Source organism: Hemiscyllium ocellatum, chromosome 11 (assembly GCF_020745735.1).
Source record: "Hemiscyllium ocellatum isolate sHemOce1 chromosome 11, sHemOce1.pat.X.cur, whole genome shotgun sequence".
Taxonomy (NCBI): Eukaryota; Metazoa; Chordata; class Chondrichthyes; order Orectolobiformes; family Hemiscylliidae; genus Hemiscyllium; species Hemiscyllium ocellatum.
This window is the reverse complement of record NC_083411.1, coordinates 95,035,135-95,061,872: the sequence shown is the minus strand read 5'-3', so window position 1 is coordinate 95,061,872 and position 26,738 is coordinate 95,035,135. Positions and strand designations below refer to the sequence as shown.

The 26,738-nt window shown below is 38.1% G+C and overlaps 1 protein-coding gene across 6 annotated transcripts in view; it reads left to right on the top strand.

Moving 5' to 3' along the window:
- Positions 1-26,738, top strand: part of LOC132820264 (probable E3 ubiquitin-protein ligase MID2) — a 243,501-nt gene that overhangs the window by 172,832 nt on the left and 43,931 nt on the right. For all 6 annotated transcript variants that reach the window (XM_060832278.1, XM_060832272.1, XM_060832275.1 and 3 more), the window contains exon 3: positions 20,213-20,308. In XM_060832278.1, coding sequence (XP_060688261.1) covers positions 20,213-20,308 — 96 coding nt within the window. The remainder of the gene's footprint in view (positions 1-20,212; positions 20,309-26,738) is intronic.

Here is a 26,738-nt window from a genome sequence, read left to right as displayed (position 1 = left end):
CGAGAAGGAAGAAGCAGTATACATTTGCCTAACATGCACTTGCCAGCAACAGTAATTGAGCAAAGATTAAAAAGTATTTTAATGATCTTCCTTTCCCTTATGCAATACACTTGATATAGATTCTTATGGGAATGATGAGTGGAATTGCTCTACTTCAGAAACATGCTTGTAGCAAATTGGCAGCCCATTTTATACAATGTCCAAATATCCTTTCTAGTGAAGTCAATGGAACTTAAAATTGGCTGTCGTGTAAAAACAGCCTGCCAGTTTACTGCAAGCTTATTTCATGCTACTGACTTAGAGCAATTTCACCCACAATGGTTCTAGTGATTTTACAGTTGTTTACAGTGAATGGACATGGTTGAGGCTGAGGTTCCTGAGGCAGAGCAAGGAAGTAATTGGCAGTTTACCATTACTGACTTTGTAGCTGCATGGTCAATGGTATTAAGAACAAGATGGAATTTTAAAGGACCTCTTTGAAGTGTGGCTCATAAATTATTAAATACTCCCTCTCTCTCTCTCTCTCTCTCCCTCTCTCTCTCTGTCTCTCCCTCTCTCTGTCTCTGTCTCTGTCTCTCTCTCTCTCTCTCTCCCCTCCCTCCACACACACACACACACACACACACACACACACACACACACACGCAGACCCTCTCTTATACACAAGCTGTCTCTCATATGCTTACACATACACACCCCCCACCCACCTACACACACACCCTCTCACTTTACACTCATACACATACAGACACTCACACCATCCCCCCCCCGCCATGCACCCCAACATGCGAGCATATACATGTGTTTGTGGGGTGAACTTGTACTTGTGGAATTACATTTTATTTTGTCCCAAAACTGCATGAATCCGTGTAAGATTCTGTAAATCCTTTTTTAGAAATAGAGTCAGTCTGAAAATTGGGGCACTGACAGACTTCAACCTCATGCCTTCAATGCATTATCCGAGCTGACATGGCACCAAGTGTTAAAGTTCACTTGAGAATGTAACTTTAAAAAAAATGTTTTGGGACTTGCATATGAAAGGACTGAAGCCAATATGGTCATTTTAAAAGATGAGAGACTTAACAAACAATCCATTTCAATTTCAATATATAATTTCATTTGCATCACACTGTAAACTTTTGCTATAAATTCTGTGGCTTATGATCTTATACTCCACAACCACCTGGTGAAGGAGCAGTGCTCTGAAAACCAGTGCTTCCAAATAAATTTGTTGGACTATAACCTGCATCTATTTAGGAATGTTACTTGATAGATACTGGAGGATTTCCCATAATTTTCTCTGACAGTTGCTGATTATTCTGGTTACCATTTGTACTTTGTATTTTCTCTTGCACCACTCTTCCAATGCAAAAGAAATTGATACCTGCTCTAAGCAAAATCTCTCTCTTACAAACTGAGACCTGTACCTTTTAAATTACAGTGTAATAAATAGGCCTGTCCTGCATCAATTTGCTAATCACCTTACTCAAGAACAAAAAACATGTACATTTGAGAATTTGCAAAATCAATTTAACAATAGTAGGTCATGTTGTACAGTCTAAGCTATTGTCTAAATTTATTTGTGAATGAAATGATCCACAAAAATAACAACTTAGGCAAGATATATTCAAATTAGTCACTGGTTTACATCTTACAGCATGCTCATGGCAAATTCTTGGAAAGACACTGCCTATTAAGCTCAATGCATTCTGTTTTGTATCGTTGTAACAATAAACAGAAGCCAAGTACTCATGTATCTTTCGCTGAGAGGATGTGCTCCCCTTACTCTAGCAAGTTCCTTGAAAATGTTATTGCCCTCGAGCTTGCTTGTTTGAACGACATCAAAGCAACAATATGGGCCTAAAATACAAATAGAAATTAGTAGAATGAAAACTTATAACCAAAGTTATAGAGGAAAAAGCTTTAGTTGGCATTTGATAATTCATTGCGGATGAGATAATGTACTAGCTAGATGAGTTTTGAGAACCAATTCGACTTTTCTCACTTCATAAGTTTTTATGACCGCATTGATTATGTCTGCCATTACTAACTCTTTCTACACTTCAACAGCTACACAGACAACTTGGTGTGGTAATGATCTTTGAGGAGCAAATAGATCTTCATATGTTGAAAGAACTTTTTCATTAGATGTCACTGCCTCAGTTGTGAACATGCTGAAGTATTGTCTGCATTCTTTTCACTTTAATGACCCTTCAGAATCCAAGTCCTCAGTCTAACCATAAACCACATCCAGAAGAGAGTTTGTAACTTGTTTGACATGATATTGATGTGGTTGTTTCCTGTACAAATCCAGCCTGTATAACAATGATAAAATGTGCTCTTTGCCATGAACCCAGTAGCAGAATCTGCAGTTTATCCCACACACTCAAGCTTCACATGATTATATGCAGTAGATGCAATGAAATTATTGATATTTGCTGATCTCTCTCATTTATTCATCTGTACCACCAAAGCAAATCCAAATTTAATCTCACTACCTCCATCCTTTATAACCACGTATCATTCTCCATTTCAAGTATTGATTCTGTTCTTGGATTTGCAATGTGTGTCTGCTTCAATGATTTCCTTTGGCAAATCACTGCTTGGGGATGATGGGAGTTCATTTTGTCTGGCCAACTTAACACTATTTCCAAGAATTCCACATTTTGAAAGTTGTGGCATGCCACAATAAACAGAAGCAATGAGTATGAAGTTTCCTTTAGAAAACAATAAGTCATTTTGCAGTTACCTTATCTCAGTCCACAGGCATCAGTTTATTATTTGAGGGATGTGGACTTTGGAGAGAACTTCATGGTAGTGGTCTCGCTGATCTCCAGTGTACTTATCTCTTTCACGTGTCTGTCTGTAGAATTTGACAATACAGCTGTGATCTTGTGGCCAGAACCTGATAAATCTTCAGGGTCCAATATATGGGAACACAGCCTTCTGCAAGTGCACCTACACCTCACTGGCTGCAGTGCTTCAGGAAGGCAGCTCAGTCCCTCCACAAAGGAAACTGGGGTTGAATAATAAATGCTGTCCTTAGCAGCAATACCCACATTGCTGAGTAAATACTTTTTTTAATTTAAAAAAACTAGGTAGTGATAACCTGTGTAACCAATATGACTTGAAAATACATCAAGGAAGAGGAAAGTCCAGACAAGCCGAACAAAACTAAATCTAATTTTCAGGTGATGTGAGGTTAGAAAGTGGGGTGTAATTGGACCATTTTAAAGTTGCATGATCTTCATATTTGTATTTCCATTACAAATTCTTAGCTTTCATTTTAATTGTAAACATGTCAACACGAAAATGATTCATTGTGTCATGATTCAGGGTCATAATCCCAGATGATCAACAGATGCGTTAACTATTTTTGTGAAAAATTACAGAGGATGACTAAATTTAAATACATTGTCTGTCTGGAGACAAAAACAATGGAATGTCACACCTGACAAGGTGTTGAGGAAACTTCAAAGGAATGCATTTAAATAGGGAGAAAATGCATCATGAATTGAACTGTAATTAGCTGGCATTATCTCAGATGATGAACATGATGGGAGAAAAGACAGCAGTCTGGGTGAGGGAGATGCTTCGTGTCTTTCCTTCTAAGAATATACAAGAACAGGGGTTAAAAACCAGATCAGCTCTGGTCTGTGGATGAAGCTGTGCTAGTGAGCTGAGGGACTCACGCATGCCATTGGTCTGCGGTGTTTCTGGATACTAGCCTGAGTTCGAGTACAAGTGTGCTGAGAAGATTACAATCAGAAAAGCACCCCAGTAGCCGCTCCTACGTTGCATTTGAAGGATACCCTCACTGAGTGCTAAGGCCAAGTAGTCAGCAAGCCAATCAAATATAAACAAAAAGGAAAATAAAGACTCTAGTTCTGAGTGCTGCAAGCTGACTATTTCCAAAAGGAAAGTGGACACAATGATTTCAACCTGCAAAACCAAGCATCCTGAAATCTATTGTTTAACTATTATCTACTCTTCACAAATTACCCATAGAGACTGTACATCTCGTAGCTTTATTTTTGACTCACCTCCTCTCATTTCTTCTGTGTCTATTTATTGTTGTGTTTTGGAATAATAAACTCATTCTCTCACTAAATCAAGAAAACCTGGTTACATTGGCATCATAAATTCATTGGTCTGGAGAAAGGCATCCTTTTGGAGGAATCCCTTGTAAATTAAACTTTGTGACCAATTGAGGTTGTTTGGGGGTTTGGAGGGATGGGACACTGCAGAGTAAGAGGGAAGTTAACTCATCCCTCCTTACATGAGAGTTTACTGATGTGGGAACTGCAACAACTAGGGGAACCCTGCCTGGGTTGTAACAATTACTCTTGTTGTGTTGATATTATTGTAATAGTGGCATTGCAATTGATAGACATGTCCAAAGATTTTAGTATTATAGAATAATAGAAACCATTCCCATCTCTTTATTAAATTGCAACCTGCAATACACCTATCCCCCTGGCCTTATTATTTAGAGTTTTGACAGTTTAATGAACCATAGCTGCTCAAGAAATGAAGAAGATTGACAAAATCTTCTCTTATGTTGTGAACAGTTATCCAGCACAAACATTATATCCTCAGTGTCTGTTCAATCCAACACTGACATATTGAAGGCAAACAGAGATTTGAACCATTGACTTAAGCTTCTTGCTTCAGTTATCATCAAATTTAACAGCAGCTCTTTCTGGTTCAGCTTTGTCTAGTCGTGTCATAAATTTAGACTAGTGCAGGATGTCCAGAGGAAATTGATGCAATACTTTTGAAACTGGATGAGCTCTTCTTTACCCCTGGGGCTGTTCAATTTCCTTCATGTCCAAAGCAAGCAGTCTTCTTTTTCTTAATCTTATCTCTTTTTGAAGTTGATATGATTCACTTTCCTGAAATAAACCAAGCTTTATATTGTCTGTAAAAAGAAAAACAGTTTATTGAAACTATTATTTCAAACTCTTTTAGAATTTTGCTACAATGTTGTATTTTTCCTTATGTCAAATTATTTTCTCTTGTTCATGTTTATCACCAATCCTATTCAGTAAAGCTAGGTCAGATGTCATTAACCATGCATGGTGAACTCACCGCTATATAAATAGCACACTGGTTTGATTCTGTTCTTTATAAGAGATGCTGCAGCAACTTGCCAAGTTTAGTTTAACAGTATGTTTTTCCTCAGGTTCTTGTACCAAAAAGAATACAAAAATAGTAAAGTTAAGAGAACACTAGCTCCTCTAAGTTCTTCTGCAAACCATGCACTGTATTACCTTGGACAAATATTACCTTTCCTCTTTTACTGCTTTGTCAGAATCCTAGAATCTCTACCTATCGCCAACATGGGTGCTTTATCATCACAGGTGGTCCAGCAGTTCAGGTAGAATGTACACTGGTGTAACCAGAAATTGGCAATAAATGTGGCCTTGACTGTGTCACCCTTAATTCTAGGTCACAAAAGGGAGAGGTTGAGTGGGGAGAAGCCTGCCAATGTCATTGAACAATATCAGCCAATGCTGCAGAAAAGCTGTTGCTTCAGAACTTCAAGAATGGGAGAGGACATTGGATGAGGAGAGGAATATAAAAATGGCACTAAGAGAATTGTAGGTCTGGGTGGGTTATTGGGGTGTAGGGTTCTGGTTTGCAATCAAACCAGTAATTTCCTAATTTTTGGTGGTTCAAATTGCCCCCAGATGCCTGGTTCTAGGCACTGGACTTAGGGAATGTGAAATGAAAAAAGCAGTAGATAGGTGTTTCATAGGCAAAAGGATCTGTGCTTTATTTAAATACAAAAAAGTAGGTTTAATACAAGAAAACAAAGGTAAATGCAATAAAACTGAAATTAACACAATTATCCAGAGGATAGTAATTAAATACACCTAAATAAACACAGATTAAAACCTTATTAGAATCTAAACACAGTTTTAATCACAAACATTTTAATCAGGCTTCCTATGTTTGGGGTCCTTGCATTGTCGCTGCCTGCCTTTCCCTCTCTGCTAGCTAGGTCAAAAACTTTGGGATTTTCAGCTCGTCACTGAGGAAAATACTGTTTTAAAGTGTATCTGATTTCTGAGGTTTCTTCTGTCGGTTCTCTTAGTTTGAAACAGGGCTGTGTCTGGAAGCATTTGGTTGGCTTCCCTCCTTTTGGGTGTCCTGTGTTCCAATGATGTTCTTGGTTTGGTTTCTCGATTCAACTTCTCTGCTTAAATATTATTCATGGACTTTCTAAAGTTACATCATATGTTGGATGGCAGAAGTCCAGAGGAAAAGCTGAAGTTTTTGGGATCTTTGGCCGTGAGAGAATTCAATTGAGAAGGACTCCTGTGCAAGCATATCTAACTATCTCCCACCTTATTAACAAAATCCTATATCTATACCTACTTTCCATATAAAAGTAAACCATATAAGCCCATTGCCACATTATTGTCTGGTGCATTTAAAGCTTTGTCATTACAAATTGTAATTGTCCAAATTAAGACTTTATGACTCCTAATTGTTATAGAGCTCAGTTATACTATTTTAATGTTTCAATTTAAAGAAAAAGTATTTTAAGAAAGTCATTCTTCAATTAGCCTTTTTGACAATTTCCCTCAAGGGTCAAAGAAATTGATTCTGAGAGTTGAGGTTTTCCTTTATATCTTGACATGTACATGTGTAGATATACAAAACCCCTTTTTAAATGTGAGATGTTCTACAATATTGGGACAATAAACTGGTGAAGTCATAATCTTCATTCCATTGAAATCAGATTAAAATGCAAGTATTCTTTTCTTTGGTCCTCCTCGTGTGAGTTACATTAATCTCAGCCTGGTTAGTAATGGGTGCTAAGCCACCCTTTATCAAGTTATCACTGACTGGCTTTTAAGTGAGCAACATTATTTAAGCCAATAGTCTGACTGACGTGGAAAATGAAAATGTCATTTATGCAGCATTGGATAACATTTTACAGCTAAAAGTGATATCTCTGTGAAATGACATACAGAGTGACTTATTATAACCCGTTCTATAGTTAACACAAGCTGCAAAGATAGAAATATACCCTTTCTAATCATAGTAGAGTACGCAGCATGGAATTAGGCCCTTCAACCCAAACTGGTCCATGCAGACCATGGTGCCTTCTCAGCCAGTTCGAATTTTCCACATTTGGTCCATATACCTACCCAAAGGTTTTTTTTTAATGTTGCTATTGTACCTGTCTCAACCACTTTCTCAGGCAGCCCATTCCATATCTACATCATTCTCTGCATGAAGAAGTTGCTCTTCATGTCCTTCTTAAATCTTTTCCCTTCACCTTAAACCTATGCCCTCTAGTTTTCAATTCCCCATCCCTAGGAAAAAGACTATACACTTTCATCCTATCTATGCCCCTCATGATTTTATACACTTCAATAAGGTCACCCCTCATTCTCCTACATTCTAAGGAACAAAGTCTTATTCTGGCCAATCTCTCCCTAAACTCAGGTCGAATAGTCCTGGCAACATCCTCGTAAATCATCTTTGCACTCTTTCCAGTTTAGCTGTGTCTTTCCTGTAACAGGGTGACAAACTGTACATAATCCTCCAGTTTCAGTCTCACCAACGATTTATACAACTGTAACATAACGTTCCAACTCCAAAACTCACGCCTCAACCAATGAAAGCCAGCATGCTAAATGCCGCCTTCACTACTCTGTCCACCTGTGACAATGTTTTCAATTAACTATGTACTTGTACTCCTAGCTCCCTCTATTCCACTACACTCCTCAAGACCCTACGATTTACTGTATAAGTCCTGCCTTAGTTTGCCTTTCCAAAGTGCAACATCTCACACTTCTCTGCACTGAAATGTATTTCCCAATCCTCGGCCCACTTTCCCATCTGATCAAGATCTCTCTAATTTTTGTTTATATTCCTTGCTATTGATATGTCCTAATTTTTTTCTCATTTGCAAACTCACTAATCATGCCTTGTACATCCACATCCAGATCTGTGGCACTCGACTAGACCTAGACCTCCAGTCTGAGAAACAACCTTTGACCATCACCCTTTGACACATTTGAAACAAAATCTTTTATTTTCATGATATGGTTATACTCACCATTTTTTTTTAAACCTACCCTTGGCACAACACAATGCTTCATTGAGTTACTTCAAAAGGATAGATTGCTGATAACTATGTTTCCCTCCAACTTAATTTGGGTAATGATAGGTTTGTTTCCCTAATGGTAATTAAGAATGGTTGGGTTTTTATGAACGTTCGATACGCCCATGTCACTTTTCACTGATAAATTTGTATTTGCTTTAAATATAATTCAAGTTCTCAGATCACCAATGAGATTATTGTTAGTATAAGCCATTAATTCAATATTTCACAACCACCGTATTGCCATACTTTCATTTGGTGACAATAGGAAGTAGGTTTCACACTGTAGTCCTTTTTCTGACATTTCTAGCCTTCATTTCTGCTCAAATTTAGCATTTTCACATTTCGTGTAATGGAACTTTTGCATTTCAAAAGTTTTTGGGATGAATTTTGATCCCTGAAGCTGTTTATTCAATCTCTTCTCTAATTAGTCATTAAAAATGCCACTATGATATTGAAAAGAAACTATTATTAGTACCTTAACTGTCTATAGCCTTACATTGCATGAATATGCTAACTTTTAATGCACAAGTTTAAAGTAACTTTCTTTCCAAGTCCTTTTCTGTGAAAAGTGATCAAAAGATTCTTAGAAAGAAAGTATGCTGCCAAGTAATATTAAAGAGGTTGTCATGACATATCTGGGAAAGTATGCCATTGATCATGCTGTCCTGCGACACAAATCTTCACAAAATTATAAAAATATATAAGAATGCTAATAAGGCAACTTAAATGACTGATTTTTTTGACAGCTGTCCAGAACAAAAGCAAACAAGACTGGGTTTACTTTAATATTAGCAAAAATAACTCGCATTTGTAATGCACTGAACTCTAACTAGCACCTGATGAAGGAGCAGCGCTCCAAAAGCTAGTGCTTCAACATAAACCTGTGAGACTATAATCTGGTATTGTGTGTTTTTTTTAAACTTTGTCCATTCCAGTCCAACGCTGGCACATCCAAATCATAAACTATACTCCTTCAATTGCCAAACATGCACAATTACTCAGGGCAGATAAAAGACAAACAGTTGAGCAAATGTAATATTATGAAAAACTTATATGGTTCAGGGTAAACAAAATTCTGAAGAATAATAGCCTAGCTAATGGGATGCAAAGTCCCTTATTTTCTCAATCCTTTTGATTTTTGTAATGGTGAGATGTTGCTTGCATGGTTATGGTGTTCATTTGACTCAATAGTTGAGCAAGATTTTTTAACGAATTTTTAAAAACTTTCTAGTGTTTTCTGTCTTCCCCACAGGAAGATAGAAAGGATGCTGTCTATTTTATTTTGTTCCTGGCATTTACAGCTTTGTAATACTCTGTAGCTTAACTCCATAGACTTTTGGTCTGTTCAGTCTCAACTTCTACCTTTTTTTTGGCTACTGCGAAATACCATTCTGTGGCAAGTGACAACAACATGGAAGACTTGAATTTTTTTCAGGTCGTGAAGCTTTCTTTTTCCAATTGAAACCATCAAACATTTATTATAATTTATAGTTAACCCCCAAAATCATTAAATATGTGGTCTTGTACAATAGAAGTAACTTTCAGTCATTTTAATTCAAATTCAAGTCTCTAGTTCATGTTAAACATATTAGGTTACAAATTAGATTTCATCACATTATTTCCATAGTATACAATGGGGAGTTTTGACTGCTGTAAGTTGATTCTCCACAGAAGCTTCTGCTGTGTTGAATATTCACCATGCTGTTTGAGGATTTTAAGTATTATTCTGAAAAGGAGTCTTTGAAATTTTTGAAACAATGTTCAAATCATCCTGTACAACATAGTATGAACCACACACAAAGAAGCACATTTTGATGAATCAGGATTCTCTCTGACTAGTAACTTCGAGGAAGACTCAATCTAGGGAATGTTGAATTTACCTAATGTTAAGCTGAGGTACTGACAGGAAATAATTTGTACGATTAATACAGGGAAATAAACACAGCATAGGTCATGATCTTTATTTACGGGATTGCTACCTTGAAACACCTCAATGGATTGAGATAAATCATAAGACGTAGGAACAGAATTAAGCCACTTATCCCATCAAGTTTGTTCCACCATTTAGTGTACACTTGGCTGCTCTGATAATCTTCTACTTCATTTTCCTTTTTTTTTCCCTCTAACCCTTGCTTTCCTTACTAAACAAAAATCGTTTGTCTTACCGTTGACTATATTAATGAAACATGATGGAGAAAGTGAGGAGTGGAGATCAGAGTCGCGAGTGTAGTATTGGAAAAGCACAGCAGGTCAGGCAGCATCCGAGAGCAGGAGAATTGACTTTTCGGGCATAAGCCCTTCGTCAGGAAATCTAATGAAGAGCTTATGCTTGAAACATCGATTCTCCTGCTCCTTGGATGCTGCCTGACCGGCTGTGCTTTTCCAGCACCACACTCTCGACTATATTAATGAAATAGCCTTGACAGCCCTTTGCGGTTTAGAAAAAAATTACAGAATCACTACGTTCAGAAATTTCTCTTCATATGTTATTCTGAGATTATGCTCTCTGGTCCTAAACTTTCCTAAAAGGGAAAATGACCTTCCCACAACGATATTGTCAAGTCTCGTAAGAATCTTTGTTTTAATAAGATTATCTTGCATTCTTCTAAATTCCAATGAGCACAGGCCCAACTACTCAATCTCTCATAAGATAGTCCTTCCATACCTGGTGGCAGCCTAGTGAACCTTCTCTGGACTACCCCCAATGCCAGTATATCTATCGTCAAACTAAAAATCCAAAACTGTTCACTGTATTCCAGCTGTGGTCTAATGAGTGCCTTGTTTAGCTTTTGCAACACGCCCCCCCCAACCTCCTCTCCCATTTTTCTACTCCATTTGAAATAAGAATCAACTTACCATTTGCCTTCCCAATTAATTGCAGAACTTGGATGTTAGTTTTTGTTGTGATTCATGGACAAGGACTCCTAAATCCCACTGGTCGATAGTTTCCTGCAGTCTTTCTCCATTTAAATAATATTCACTCTTTTTATTCTTTCTGCCAACGTGCATAATCTCACATATAACCTCACATTTTTCCACATTATATTCTATTTGCCAAGTTGTTCCCCATTCACTTAACCTATCCATATCACTGCAGATTCTGTCATCCTCACCCCTTGCCTTCCACTTCTCTACCTCCGTCCACCCACTGTTTTTGTGTCATCCACAAACTTGGCTATTGTAAGTTAATTTTTCTCATCCAAGTCATTAATGTATATTGTAAATATTTGTGGCTCCCTCACTAATCCCTACAGAACTGGGCGGCACGGTGGCACAGTTAGTGGGCGGCACGGTGGCACAGTGGTTAGCACTGCTGCCTCACAGCGCCAGAGACCCGGGTTCAATTCCCGCCTCAGGCGACTGTGTGGAGTTTGCACGTTCTCCCCGTGTCTGCGTGGGTTTCCTCCGGGTGCTCCGGTTTCCTCCCACAGTCACAAAGATGTGCGGGTCAGGTGAATTGGCCATGCTAAATTGCCCGTAGTGTTAGGTAAGGGGTAAATGTAAGGGCACGGGTGGGTTGCGCTTCGGCGGGTTGGTGTGGACTTGTTGGGCCGAAGGGCCTGTTTCCACACTGTAAGTAATCTAATCTAAAAAAAAACTTGACTTGTATTAAGTTGCAATCCTGAACATGACTCCCTTATCCCAACTGCTTGTATTCTATTAGTTAGTCAACCCTTTGTCCATGCTATTAAACCACCTCCAACACTAAAAACTCCCACCAATACAGGAAATGACATCACCAGCCCAAGAAAACCTAAACATGTAAATAGAAAGCGGGTCCTAACACCAGTGCTTCACTGATGTTACCTAGAATTGTGATGAAACATCTGAAAATGAACCTTCCAGCTCAACGAGCAAACTTACATCCAGAACTCTTACCTTATGCCTAATGTGTGGTATCTCAAAAAAAATGCCTTCTGTGATCCAAGTATATTACATCCACAGCTTCCCTTTTATCTATCCTGCTTGATACCTTCTCAAAGAATTCTAGTAAATTTGGCAGGCATTACTTCCTCTTCATGAAGCATGGTCTGCTTAAACATATTATGTAGTTCAAATGCTCTGCTTCATCTTTTATTATAGACTAATATTTTCCTAATAACAGGTGGTTAAACTAATTGGCATATTTGTACATTTCTTTTGTGTCTCCTTCCCTTTTTAAATAAAGGTGTAACATTGGTAGTTTTCCAATCCCCTGGGACTTCTCCAGAATTTAAGGAATCCTGGAAGATCACTATCGCTGTTTCCACTACCTTTGTAGCTACTACTTTTAATATCCTAGGGCACATCCCATCGGGTCCAAGGGACTTGTCTATCTGTAGCCCCATTAGTTTCCTTCATTCATTTTTTCTGGTTATAGTTATTATTTCCTCTCCTCCTTTTGCCCGTTAATACATTCCAAAATGACTAACAATTAGTGTCATCTTTGGTGAACAGTGATGCAAAGTTTTTATTCAACTCCACTGTCATTCCCTAGTTCCCAATTATCATTTCCCCAGCCTCATTATATGAGGAGCTAGGGTTACGTCTGGCCTCTCTCCTAGTTTTTTTTCTATATTTAAGGATGTTTTTGCTGCCAATCTTCTTATTACTCAAGTTCACTCTTGAAGTTCATTTTTTCTCTCGCTTTCTTATATATCTTTTCGTTCTTGAAACATCTCAAAACTTCCATTTACCACTAATCTTTGCCACATTGTATGCTTTTCTTTCTTTCAATTTGGTACTATCCGTACGTTCCCTGGTTGACCAAGGTTGGCTTATCCCCTTCTCAAAATTCTTCTTCCTTATTGGAATACATTTTTGTTGAGTCATTAATTATTTTCTTAAATGTCTGCCATTATTCTTCAACTATAATTGCTGCTAAACACCTTTCTCAGTCCACTCCAGCTACCTCTGCCCTCATTCCTTTGTAACTACCCTTTAACATTTTACATAGTTGTTTCTAACCAAAGTTCTTCCCTCTCAATTTGGATGCTAGATTCCATCATGTTATGTTCATTCTCTCCTAAAGGATCTTTTACTCTGACAACATTCATTAAACCTGCCTCATTACACATCAGCAGATCCAAAAATGCATGAGTCCTCATTGGATCCATAACACATTGTTCTAGAAAAATGTTCTAAACCCTCTGAGTTCAACTTGTGTGTTAATTGAACAACCTAATATTAAACAGGTCAATGACCAGCGATAATATGCAGGCCTTTATAATTGTTAAAACTAACGGAAAATAAAATGATTTTGTATTTGAAGCACCAATCTACATCTAACTCTTTCCACATGGTATGTGTTGAGGCATGTCTGTGAAAATAAATAGCAGTATCTTTGCCAATAAATCCACTGTTTTCTGAAATCAGTGGGCTGCAATCCTAAATATTATGGGGTCAGCCAATCAAGCACTTCCTTGCCAGTTTTGTGAGGTGGGATGTTCATTTTGGGAACAAAAGTTGATCAGATTTCCCTCCAGCCACTGTACAAGTGGACTGAAGCAATTTTTATAAAAAGAAACCCTTCCCTCTTGCAGGTTAATAAGTTCTCTTAACATGTTGGCCTCTGATGTTACCATTTGAACTGGAGAGATAGGAGTTCCCTGAGTTGACAGAGACTCTGCATGGGAGGCTACACCTGATGAATGCCCCTGGGGGAAAAAACTACTCCTTTTACTTGGCTGACTAGAGGAACATTGAGTCAAAAAGTGTGGCACTGGAAAAGCACAGCCAGTTAGGCAGCATCCAAGAAGGAGGAGAGTTGACATTTTGAGCGTAAGGCCTTTATCAGGAACATTCCTGATAAAAAGCTTATGCTCAAAACATTGACTCTCCGGCTCCTCGGATACTGCCTGACCAGCTGTGCTTTTCCAATGCCACACTTTTTGACTCTGATCTCCAGCATCTGCAGTCCTCACTTTCTCCTACCTGACTAGGGGAACATGATAACCAAGTGCTTCAAGACCCTACTATTTTCAACTGGGCTCAATCAGATTCACATCGCCTGTCTGACATATTTTAGTCATAAATGCAATACCATAGCATATTGTGGTGTTGATTACGCTTGGCCCTAGGCCTTCCGTAATATCCAGGTAATGAAATTTTCATAGCTAGGCTCTCCATCTCCCATCTTAATGCACATGAGGTACTTGGTGTGAGGACTTGAAGAATCTATTCTATGATAACATCTCAAATTTTGTCTGTCTGGAGAAGATATTTTGAACTGTCTATCTCCACAGAGGTGCTCTCAGATCTGGCATGGATTGTGCAGCTTTCTGACTAATGAATGAAAAGTTTAATAAGGGTAATACTTGGCAGAGCATTAAAGGAGAGAATTGCAAATACAATTTTCTCTTTAGCAATCTAGTATAATCCAATGATAAGATTAGTCTGTATCACCATGGCAAAGATTTAAAGAAATAAATAGAACAATATTTCCTATGTATTAGGACCAATGTCAAATGTTAGACTTTGAAAGGTGAAATCATTGCATATCAAACTCGTGCTTATCCATTTTTATTATATGACATTCAATCCGATCACACTTAATTTTTTTGCTGAATTGTCAACTGCGTGACATTGTATATTGCAAGGTCAGTATCCAGATGGTGTCCTATGCTAGCTGTTTTATTACTCAATAATAAACTGAGCAGACTGTCCCTCCACTGTGTCATGCATATATGACATGTACAAGGCATTGTGATGAAGTTCTAAGAATTGTACTATTATTTGTGCTCATCCACGTGAACTACATAGGATTCGGAATTAAACTCAAAATTTGTCACAAAAGAAACTGCATTTCTATATCCATCTGTGACTTTCCTGGTGTGACGGTGTTTGCCTCAGGATTAAAGCAATGTTAGAGCCAGTTTTTGCACAATCTTCAATATGTGAAGAAATTGTACATATCCAATAAGCCAGAAAACCAAAACATCACCTCACCTGATACTTCAATGCAATAACAAAACATTGTTGGAATTAACAAAATGTTTTCGTCCATTAGAAGGGCATAGCCCAAGCTGTGTTTATAAACTATTATGATAGTGACAGGATGAATGTTCTGGTGATTTAAGCTGCATTATTCCATGAGTTGTATCATTAGAATAAGCATGTTGATTTAACCACCAAAATGGCTAATTGCTTTGCTTTTTTTATTGCTGTCCAGGACAAGACAGTGTTTGACTAGGCTTCTTTAATAGAAGTGGCAAAACTATTCAACTTCTAAGATATAATCCAGAATTAGGAGTATATCATATTTTAATCCCAAAACTGACATATTTACACAACGGAAAGGACAACTAAACCCCTGCAGAGATGATTTTTTTTTTAAAGATATAAAAGAAAGCTATTGGCTAATGGTTTGGAAGCAATAATAAGATTTGAGGATTCTCATAGTCCACTAGGTTGCTTGATGATAAAATCAGATTGCTAACACCCTTGCTTGATGGCAGATCTATTAAACAAGGCTTCAGTTTAGATGGCGATCAAGTTGGTTAGAAGTGTTTGGATAATTGACACAGTTCAGCTTTTCACTGTTTTGCAAGGTAATCAAAATATTCAGGTGAGGAAATTTATCATGTTTCCAAATACTTCAATGAATAAGTTTTGCAGTCCTATTGTTGCTTTGGAAATTCTTTCCTCCTTGGACCCTCTAGAGTTTTGGTAACACAACCGAAGTTCACAACATGGTTGCTGAGCAACCATCAGCACAGGGACTTTTTAAACTTTCTTCCAAAATCCAGTTTTCCAGTAAATAAATGCACTACATCCCATCTCTAAGCCAAGCAAAGCAAAACAGGAGATGGTTTTCTGACTTTCTGTAATCATTGGATGAATCACAGCCCACATTAAAATATTCCCAAAAAATCATATAGGTTCTTTGAAGCCCTTTGTTAAAAACCTCTGTTAATTCCAAAAGTGTCCAAGCAATTCAATATATTCCAGATCTCATCTTGATATACAAATATAGATTTGTATTCCCAACAAAATGTAGAAACATGGGATGGTATTTTACGGGTGACCTGTCGATGGGAAAATGGATACGCAGATGTGTAAATTAGGCTGTACCTTTGGTATCATGTTGATCCTCACTGCTCCATTTAATTCTCAGGCTGAGGCCAAGATGTCAAGTGAACCACACAGTCATTACACAATTAAGGTCCTTTAGTGGGCATTTAAGTGCTTCATCACATTATACCTACATCCAATAAATAAACTGGAAGAAGTGTCTCCTTCAGGGGTCTCATATGGCAATAAGGGCCCACCCCTTCCCACCGTTTAACTTTAACACATCCAATTTCCAGCCTTCACTCAGGCACTCCAATCTGACCCCCGTGGCTGAGCAGCATTTGAGGGCACCCATATTTTATCTTGTAAAGCTGAGAGTGGCCTCTGCTCTTATTGTGGTACAGAGATGTTGGCTTTCAATTAACTGGGCTGAAAATGTGTTGCTGGTTAAAGCGCAGCAGGTCAGGCAGCATCCAAGGAACAGGAAATTCGATGTTTTGGGCACAAGCCCTTCATCAGGAATGACAAATCAGGAATGACACTTCCCTCATTCCTGATGAAGGGCTTGTGCCCGAAACGTCGAATTTCCTGTTCCTTGGATGCTGCCTGACCTGCTGCGCTTTAACCAGCAACACATTTTCAGCTCTGATCTCCAGCATCTGCAGACCTCACTTTTTTTATTCAATTAACTGGGATCTCTCTGAAGTGAGACTTTCTCCTAGACGGAGGGAAGTCCTGTTTCATACCAATTAAGGCAGTTAAACCAATTAAACCAAGTTAAAGTTGGTTCAGCCAGCCAAGCAGAGGCAGGGGGAAGTACGCCCTGAGGATATAATGCAGCTCGTGCAAATCCTTGTGTCCTGGTTGAATGCTTCGAGAGCCCTGACACTCATTTGTCTGTAAATAGCTAATTATTCTCCACTTGGTAAACTATGTTTCTCAGGCTAACCCACTGCCCTGAGGGCAAGAATAAAGGACCACTCAATAAATTATCAGCAGTTGTTATCCTGTAACATGACTCCTTGATTTCTTTTAATTTTATTTTTGGATTTGCAGACAAATACTGCCTTCTCTGTTTAGATCCATACTCTGTTCTGAACCTTCTGTCTATGCTCAATTTGCAGTTAGCTTGTAGCTCTTAGTATTTTAATTAATTATTTAATCATAATTAAGCGACAGACAAATAAACGTTTGCCTATAATAGAAACTACGATGTATACTGGGGCAAAAGCTACACCTCTGCGCCAAATGTTTAATCATTGCATTTTTTTCACCGTGAAATTTGTTTTTCCGCCATTCTGTTTTGTGTATTGATTGATATTTTACATCTATATCAGATTATATTGTCATTGTAGAGTCTCAAAATTTATGTACAGGTGCCCATTTCCCACAAAAGCTATTAAGTAAAAAGTAACTCAGATGAGACAATTGAGAGAGATCTGCCACTTGTTTCAGACTTAATGGATATTAGATAGAGTCAAAGAGATGTACAGCATGGAAACAGACCCTTCGGACCAGCCCGTCCATGCCGACCAGATATCCCAACCCAATCCAGTCCCACCTGCCAGCATCAGGCCCATATCCCTCCAAACTCCTCCTATTCATATACCCATCCAGATGTCTATTAAATGTTGCAATTGTACCAGCATCCACCACTTCATCTGGCAGCTCATTCCATACACGTACCACCCTCTGTGTGAAAACGTTGCCCCTTAAGTCTCTTTCATATCTTTTCCCCTCTCACTCTCACCCTAAACCTATGCCCTATAGTTCTGGAGTCCCCAACTCCTGGGAAAAGACTTTGTCTATTTATCCTATCCGTGCCCCTCATAATTTTGTAAACCTCTATAAGGTCACCCCTCAGCCTCCAATGCTCCAGGGAAAACAGCCCCAGCCTGTTCAGCTTCTCCCTGTAGCTCAAATCCTCCAACCCTGGCAACTTCCTTATAAATCTTTTCTGAACCCTTTCAAGTTTCACAACATCTTTCCTATAGGAAGGAGACCAGAATTGCACACAATATTCCAACAGGGGCCTAACCAATGCCCTGTACAGCCGCAACATGACCTCCCAACTCCTGTACTCAATACTCTGACCGATAAAGGAAAGCATACCAAACGCCTTCTTCACTATCCTATCTACCTGCGACTCCACTTTCAAGGAGCTATGAACCTGCACTCCAAGGTCTCTTTGTTCAGCAACACTCTCTAGGACCTTTCTATTAAGTGTATAAGTCCTGCTAAGATTTGCTTTCCCAAAATGCAGCACCTTGCATTTATCTGAATTAAACTCCATCTGCCACTTCTCAGCACCATTGGCCCATCTGGTCCAGATCCTGTTGTAATCTGAGGTAATCCTCTTTGCTGTCCACTACACCTCCAATTTTGGTATCCTCTGTAAACTTACTAACTGTACCTGTTTTGCTCACATCCAAATCATTTATGTAAATGACAAAAAGTAGAGGACCCAGCACCGATCCTTGTGGCACTCCACTGGTCACAGGCTTCCAGTCTGAAAAACTACTCTATTACCAGCCTCTGTCTTCTACTTTTGAGCCAGTTCTGTATCCAAATGGCTAGTTCTCCTTGTATTCTATGAGATCTACCCTTGCTAATCAGTCTCCCATGGGGAACCTTGTTGAAACCTTACTGAAATCCATATAGATCACATCTACCACTTTGCCCTCATCAATCCTCTTTGTTATTTCCTCAAAAACTCAATCAAGTTTGTGAGAATGATTTCCCACTCACAAAGCCATGTTGACTATCCCTAATCAGTCCTTGCCTTTCCAAATACATGTACATCCTGTCCTTCAGGATTCCTTCCAACAACTTGCCCACCACCGACGTCAGGCTCACCGGTCTATAGTTCCCTGGCTTGGCCTTCCTACCTTTCTTAAACAGTGGCGCCACGTTAGCCAACCTCCAGTCTTCTGGCACTATTGATGATACAAATATCTCAGCAAGAGGCCCATCAATCACTTCTCTAGCTTCCCACAGAGTTCTCGGATACATGTGATCAGGTCCTGGGGATTTATCCACCTTTTATGCGTTTCAAGACATCTAGCACCACCTCCTCTGTAATTTGGACATTTTGCAAGATGTCACCATCTATTTCCCTACAGTCTATATCTTTCATATCCTTTTCCACAGTAAATACTGACGCAAAATACTTGTTTAGTATCTCCCCTATTTTCTGTGGCTCCACAGAAAGGCCGCCTTGCTGACCGTTGAGGGGCCCTATTTTCTCCCTAGTTACCCTTTTGTCCTTAACATATTTGTAAAAACCCTTTGGATTCTCCTTAATTCTACTTGCCAAAGCTATCTCATGTCCTCTTTTTGCCCTCCTGATTTCTCTCTTAAATATACTCCTACTGCCTTTATACTCTTCTAAGGATTCACTCGATCTATCCTCTCTGTACCTGACATGTGCTTCCTTCTTTTTCTTTTCCTGTCATTATCCCCCAGCATTCTTTATTCTCTATAATATCACTTTTGTTCAATAAGTTAATGGCTATTAATACTCAAAGGTACATTTTAGAAAGGTTCTTCTACATGGCTAAAAATAATGGCTTTAAAATTGTTGATGCCACATCTACCTTCTTTGAATTTTAAGGATTACATTAAATCCAACTGTGTGTGGATTGAGTGCCATCAGGGGTTAGCATCTCCTTTGAACTCAGAATTTTTTTATCAGGACCCCATTGTTGAGATTTAGCTTTCCTTCTCTCTGCCATTATCATGGTCCTATATCTCAAGTTTAAGCCATTTTGACCCAGCTTGCAAGTGAAAAGTTTCCATAGCACATAACAACCCTTGTTAATATCAATCACATTAACGAAGAAATGTCTTTTTGGTGCAGGTAAAGGGAAATTCTTATGACTTTGGACTAATGTACATTACTTGTAACAAATAGTAGATACATTTTTATTGATAATTATTTTTTGATCATGGATTTTTGTTTTAAACCATGACCCAGCATGCCAAAAATGAGTTTGCCAATATCCTTCAGCTTGACAACCATACAAAAGCTAATATGAAAGGACATGACAGCACCTGAAATCTCTTACGACTAATTCTTGTCTTGTACTACAGCAAGCATTGGAAACTAATCTTGCGAATTTGGTGAAGAGGAACACAGAGTTGGAGTCACAGATGGGGAGACTCATTCAAATCTGCCAACAGGTGGAGGTGAGTTCTTTCTTTATGCTGACAGCTTACTTAGCTGACCTCACTGAGATACAAATTAGTGCGAAGACGTGATTTGTGGAATTTCACTGCAGCCTTCTATACAGCAGTATTGGAGTTTGAAAACAATATTGTAGATTACTGACTCATGGTTTTTTTTCCTCATTAGTTTAAAAGGTGCTAATTGTCATCTTTTAGAGAATAAAGACTTAACAGGAAGTCCTATATCTCCCTAAAGAAGAAAATTTATTGCTAACAAGTTGAAGTTTCTAGGAGACAGAATGAACACCCTATACTTTTTTAAATAGAAAATGTTGTTTGAGTGAATTTATAGTAGGACTCTGTCGAATTCAGAGACTGCATTTCAATTTAAATGAAAATTGGAAGTTGATGTTGAAAAAAAATTTTTAAAAACATTATGAAATTCAGTAACTGATTAGCAATTTGCGAAGAAGCTGAATTTTATCAGAAAAACAATTTTGAAAGGTTGGTCTGCACGATACAGTTAGAAATTGCAAATAAGCTCTAAACCGTTCTAAACAAATGTTTTATACTAACTAGCTGCTTCATAACTACTTCAAAGAGAAAGCAAAAGAAACATGCTCTTTCATGATAATTCATTATAATGGTCGCTCAATAATAGAATTTCATCTTTCTCCAATCTATAGCATTACTGGTGTTAAAACAGTTATCCTTGGTTCCCTCATAATCCTGTCACATTTTTAGGTGTACCATAGCCAAGTATGTAATTAAAATACTAACACTGAGATATTATAACATCTAGTACAATCTGTGACTTGAAATTTCTTAGCATTTTTAAAAATTTCTACCTGGCTTTGAGTATTGTTGTCACTTAATGCCTATTTCAAATTGTCCTTGAACTGTGAGACTTGCTAGGCTATTTCAGAGGACAATTGAGAGTCCACCACATTGCAGCTCATAGTCACACATCAGGTAAGGACTGCAGATTTCCTTCCCTAAAATACATTAGTGAACCAAATGGATTTTTACAACAATCTAGTAGTTCAGTAATACTAATGAGACAAGTATTTATAGATTTATTAATTAATTTAATTAACATTCTTTCCAGCTGCCATGTGACTGTAAAGTATTATTCCAGCTTCTGAATTAGCAGTCCAGTGACTTACCATTATGTTACCATTTCCCTTTAACTTGCCTAAATCTAGAGTGCACCATTTAATGAAGTTTGCTTCATTTAGCTGTACACTAAACATACCAAACAGAAAAATGTTTGTTTTTTCCAAATCATCTTTGCATAATTATGCTTTGAGGTTTGTCAGCTTGGCTCAATTGAGAACATTCAGAGTTTTGTGTTGAAATTTGTGTTTTCTGAATTGTACTCCAGGACTTCAGCTCATAACCAGGCAACAACATAATACACTGTACTGACAATTACTGAATGAGCGTTTATCTTTTTTATCCTTATTCCAGCATCCTATCTGCTATTTCAGTAATTCATACAAACATTGGCACTCTTGACAAATGATTATGACTATCTCCTGTTGCATTGGCCAATTTTTTTCCCTTGCATTCAAAGACAAATTGTTTGTTTATCATTTCATTGCACTTATGGAATCTTGTTGTGTGAAAGATGACTGTCACATTTGCTTATATAACAGCTCACTACAAAATAATTTATTGAATAAAAATTGCTTTAGTAATTTGCAATGTAAAATACTATGTAAAAGCTTTGATTATTTTCTTATTGATTGCAAATGGTTTATCAATAAAGAGCTCATGATTAATTTGTAACTCCTCCCCCTTACAACTGTATCAACATTTGATATATTATCTACAGCGTAATTCTCACTTTAGAGGACTCTGTCTAAATTGAAGGTATATTAACTTGCTATTTATAGACATCAATTCCAAATTCTCACTCTGACACTATCTTTATCAAAATCATTTGCGCTGCTTTATAGAGGTAAACTTAATTACACAGCCAACACATGATCATGACTGTCAGCAGCAACCCTAAATACGCTGTCTATAACTTTGAATGTTTATAGAGGTTACTCACTTGGTGTTTAAACACTGGACACAGAACCTTCCTTGGCTTCTCTACAAGACACCGAGCTCTTCCTTCCTTTATAGACCACTTGCCATCAACAGTCTAATTAGAGAAAGGTTGTTCTGTCTTTCTCAGCTGAATGCAGTGTAGCTTCTGATTCTTAAAATATAATAATAATTCCAGTTGTTAGTTTGGTGTCTCCAAAAGCATAAAGAGCACATACAACTCAATGATAAAATGTAGTGCAGTCTCACCAAGGCCTAAAACCCATTCTCATCACTTGCTGACAGAATCTTGGTTGTGAGATACAGAGACTAGGATGTGTTTGGAGTTCAGTTCTGGTGTTTTATAATCAGTACCTTGGGTATCATTCCATGTAAAATCATCGGGCTATATAGATATTGATGTGTAACCCCCGATCCATTTACATTTCAGTAATTCTCCAAAGAATGATGCCTGAAGTGATGAATTTGTGCACAAAATCTTGGATTGAGTTGAGTGAGACTAAGTGATCAAAGTATGATCTCCCCCTACTGGCTGAGAATACTTGAAGAACAGTGCAAGGTCCGCTTCGCAATTAGTCCTTACTACATAAAGATCAGAAAATGTTCACACGTTACAAGGAAACTTTACCCTTTACCTGATCCAAACAATATATGATCAAGATTTTTTCTACATTGCACTTTGTAATGACATAGAAACATAGAAATGAGCTAGATCCAGTTACCCAATAATAATTCATCTGGTCAGTCCAAAAGCTCAAATGTCGTGTTCTTGTCTGTCTTATACATCTGAATCATTTTGTACATTTCTTAATTTCTTGCCATATATATATATACACACACACACACACCACCTTTATCACTGAATAAAAATCAATAGCCAAAATCAGCCATACCCTAGGTATGTCATTGTCAATAACAATTAATCTGATTTTTCTTATTCCCAGAACAAAAATCATGAGACACTTCCTTCTGCGAAAGAACTATCTCTTCAAAAACACAGAACATTTGACAAGCAATGCACAAACCAAACCTTGAAAAGAATAACAAAGATGAGCAGCTCTTTGGAGCTTCCAAAACAGACCAATGAGGCTACTGATATTTTTCTTAAACTGCTATAAATATTTCTGACAGTTATTGCACCTGGAAAGAGTTCATAAGATAAATAGACTGTTCACATTTATAGCTGGCTGTTGACGTTTTATAAGACAAAGACATTGGTACATTTGTTTTGATGATCACTGAGCAGCTTGTGATCTTTTTAATTCAGTCTTTCCAAAAGTGTGAATGGACCCCCTTAACGACCAAGCCTTTGTGACTTTCATGGTTTTGATAAAGAAAAACAGTTGCTTCTCTAGTTTCATTGTGTGCAGATTTAGAAGTATTTACCTGAACATTAAAATTAAACGTTCTGTTGCTAGATAACCCTCAAAACCTGTTATTTGTAGGTTTATTTCTCTGTCCTTGGACCTCAGTAGTTAACGATGCTTTAGCAAAGCTGCATGATCTATCTCTATACTTCACCCTCTCAAAAGAGGTACATCTGCGGTTGCTGAGGTGTGTCCAGTTATTTCAGCCTCTGGTATTTCTTCTAGCCATACACAGCTTCAACTGAGACTCTGAGCAAGAAATTCTCAATTGGCCTATTCAGAGGAAGATAGTGCTTGGGGCTTTGATTTTGTCTTTTTACAGTCACAGATCGCGATATAAATTCTGTGAAATCAGTTAACTATCACCATTATGTAAAAAGGATGCACAAGTCATATCCCTTGACAAACAAAAGGATTACCTTTTAAAGACATTTTCGTTCTCTTGACTGTTAAGAAACATTAAGTGCTATAACTGGGGGTTTTGGTTTGAAGAATGGCTAAAGGAAAGAGTTTGGACATCCCAAAAGCCCAATAAATACTAACTTATCTATATTTTCTGTTATCTCACTTCCTCTTTGCAAAAGTCAAGCTGAAGTAATTTCTAGAACAATAACGGTTTCTGGTAACCTATGAACTCGATGGGGATTTTGCAATTTAAAGAGAACACCATCGCCAATTCTGAGCCAAATGGGACACAGCACAATTCCGGCAAGGACTGTAAAACAGTTACCAGGACTGAAACTCCAGTTTTCTTCTCCTCCCTGATCCTTAACATAACACAGGAAGTTGCTCATTAATGGGTGAGGAGCAAATGTCGATACATTTTGAAATGTATTATTCTATCCCCATACAGTATTTAGAAGATTGGAGGCTGCCTCCAATCCTCAGTTGAATCTGGTGGTGATTGACTTTTCTGCTTTAATAACAAATTCTGGTGATGTTTCCCAAATTGCAAATTCAAAAAATTCTCCATCAACCCGATCCCTTGATTCTATACTCTGTAACACATTCTCTGTGAAGTACCTTTATTGTGTAAAAGTTGTTTTATAAATGCAAGATACCAGCAATTTAATCAGACTATTTGCTCAACTGCAATAAAAACTTAATTATGAGATAATTGCATACACTTTTTATCTCAAATGTTGATTTCAAATTCAGTTTATATAGATGGACAGAGAATCTCTTCTGAATTTCTCCAGGAAAGATTCTGCATTCTTATGATAACAGGTCATCAACCTGATAGTAATTCTGTTCTACAGATGCTGCCTGACACATTACGGATTTTCAGTATTATCTGTTTGTCTTTCAGGACTGTTTGATTCTTATGTTGGGACTGTACTTGCAATGGATTTGAACTTGCTCATCCAGTTGTCATTATGCAAAATCATGCAGCAGAAAACTAGTCTTATTTGTAGTGTAAAATTATTAGCCTCACTCAGGCTAAAGGATGGAAGCTGTTAAAGATTGAAGTGTCACACTAGTGTGGGAGAACAGACTTAACAGAAGATGGGGCTACCCCAGGTTGAGCTGAAAATGTGTTGCTGGTTAAAGCACAGCAGGTTAGGCAGCATCCAAGGAACAGGAAATTCGACGTTTCGGGTCAGAGCCCCTTCGTCAGGCTCTGGCCCGAAACGTCGAATTTCCTGATCCTTGGATGCTGCCTAACCTGCTGTGCTTTAACCAGCAACACATTTTCAGCTCTGATTTGCAGCATCTGCAGACCTCACTTTTTACTACCCCAGGTTGAGTTTTTAAACTGCATCTGTGCAATACCTGAACAAACAGTACTTTTGTTGTGGTGCATTTGCTGGAATAAAGGCAAGCATAGCTATTAGCAATGTTTTTTTTTCATTCTGTTAGATGTCAACTTACTCACCAACCCACTTGGCAAGGTCATGTGTCAGTCAGCTCAGTAAGTTTCTCTATTTACCACAGGCCTTGACAGTAGTGTTCCAGCTCACTAGAAGTTGCCAACTTGTGGATTCTAGCATTAGAACTAGGTTTATTGTTATGTGTATTAACGTTACAAAAGAACAGATACAGTAAAAAGTGTACAATGTTCCCAACACATGGTGCCATCTTAGGTACAAAGTACCTCGGTACAAATCTTGGTTACAAAAAATAGAAAAAGTAAAGAAAAAAATTACACTACATTACAGATATAGATAAGTTAGGAATAAATAAGAAATAAAGTTAAAAAGATAGACGCCATTGGGCAAAGCCTATGCTTCAGTCAATCCAACAATTAGAAAGTAGTTCCACTAATTTTGTCTCTTGGGGTGGAAATCTTTGAAAGTGGATGATCAATGAGATTGGAGGTGAGGTGATGACTTCCAGAGACCATCCCCTTGTCTCCTTTCTGGACCAGCTATTGCTACCAGCTTGGGGCAATTGGAAACCTCCAGACCTGAACTTGACCAGCAGATTGCCTCGGCTATCGAGATAGGAAAGCAGGCACTTTCTCACCTGCTGGGATGTGAGAATTGGTGATCCCACCTAATCCAAAGTCAGCTTCACAAATTATTTTCCATCCTTAGCATCAGTATCACCTCCTCCAAGAAAGGGAAATTTGTACCCTGCTTCCAGTTATAATTTTTGAAAAATATTTTTTTGAGTTTGAGTGTCCTTCAGACTTGAGGCCTCCCAATAAGCAATTAGACTGGAAATTCCAGGATGTTGATCTAACAATGAAGAGACTGTAATTATATATCCACAACAGGAGAGTATGCGTATTGGAAGGAAAGCTGATGATGGTGTTGCGATGCAACTACTGTCTTTGTTCATTTGTTTGCAGGGTTTACTGGTTTAGGAGGTGCAACCAATGAAGCCATGCGGAGTTGCTGCATTTCAGCCTATACATGATACACACCATGTATATGTTGCCACAGCATGCCAGTTGCTGAATGAGTGGGTAGCTTACGCCAGTGGATATGAGCTGCCATTAGTTTGCCTCAAGTAATGTTGATATGGAGGTGCCGGTATTGGACTGGAATGGACAAAGTTTAAAAATCACACAACACCAGATTATA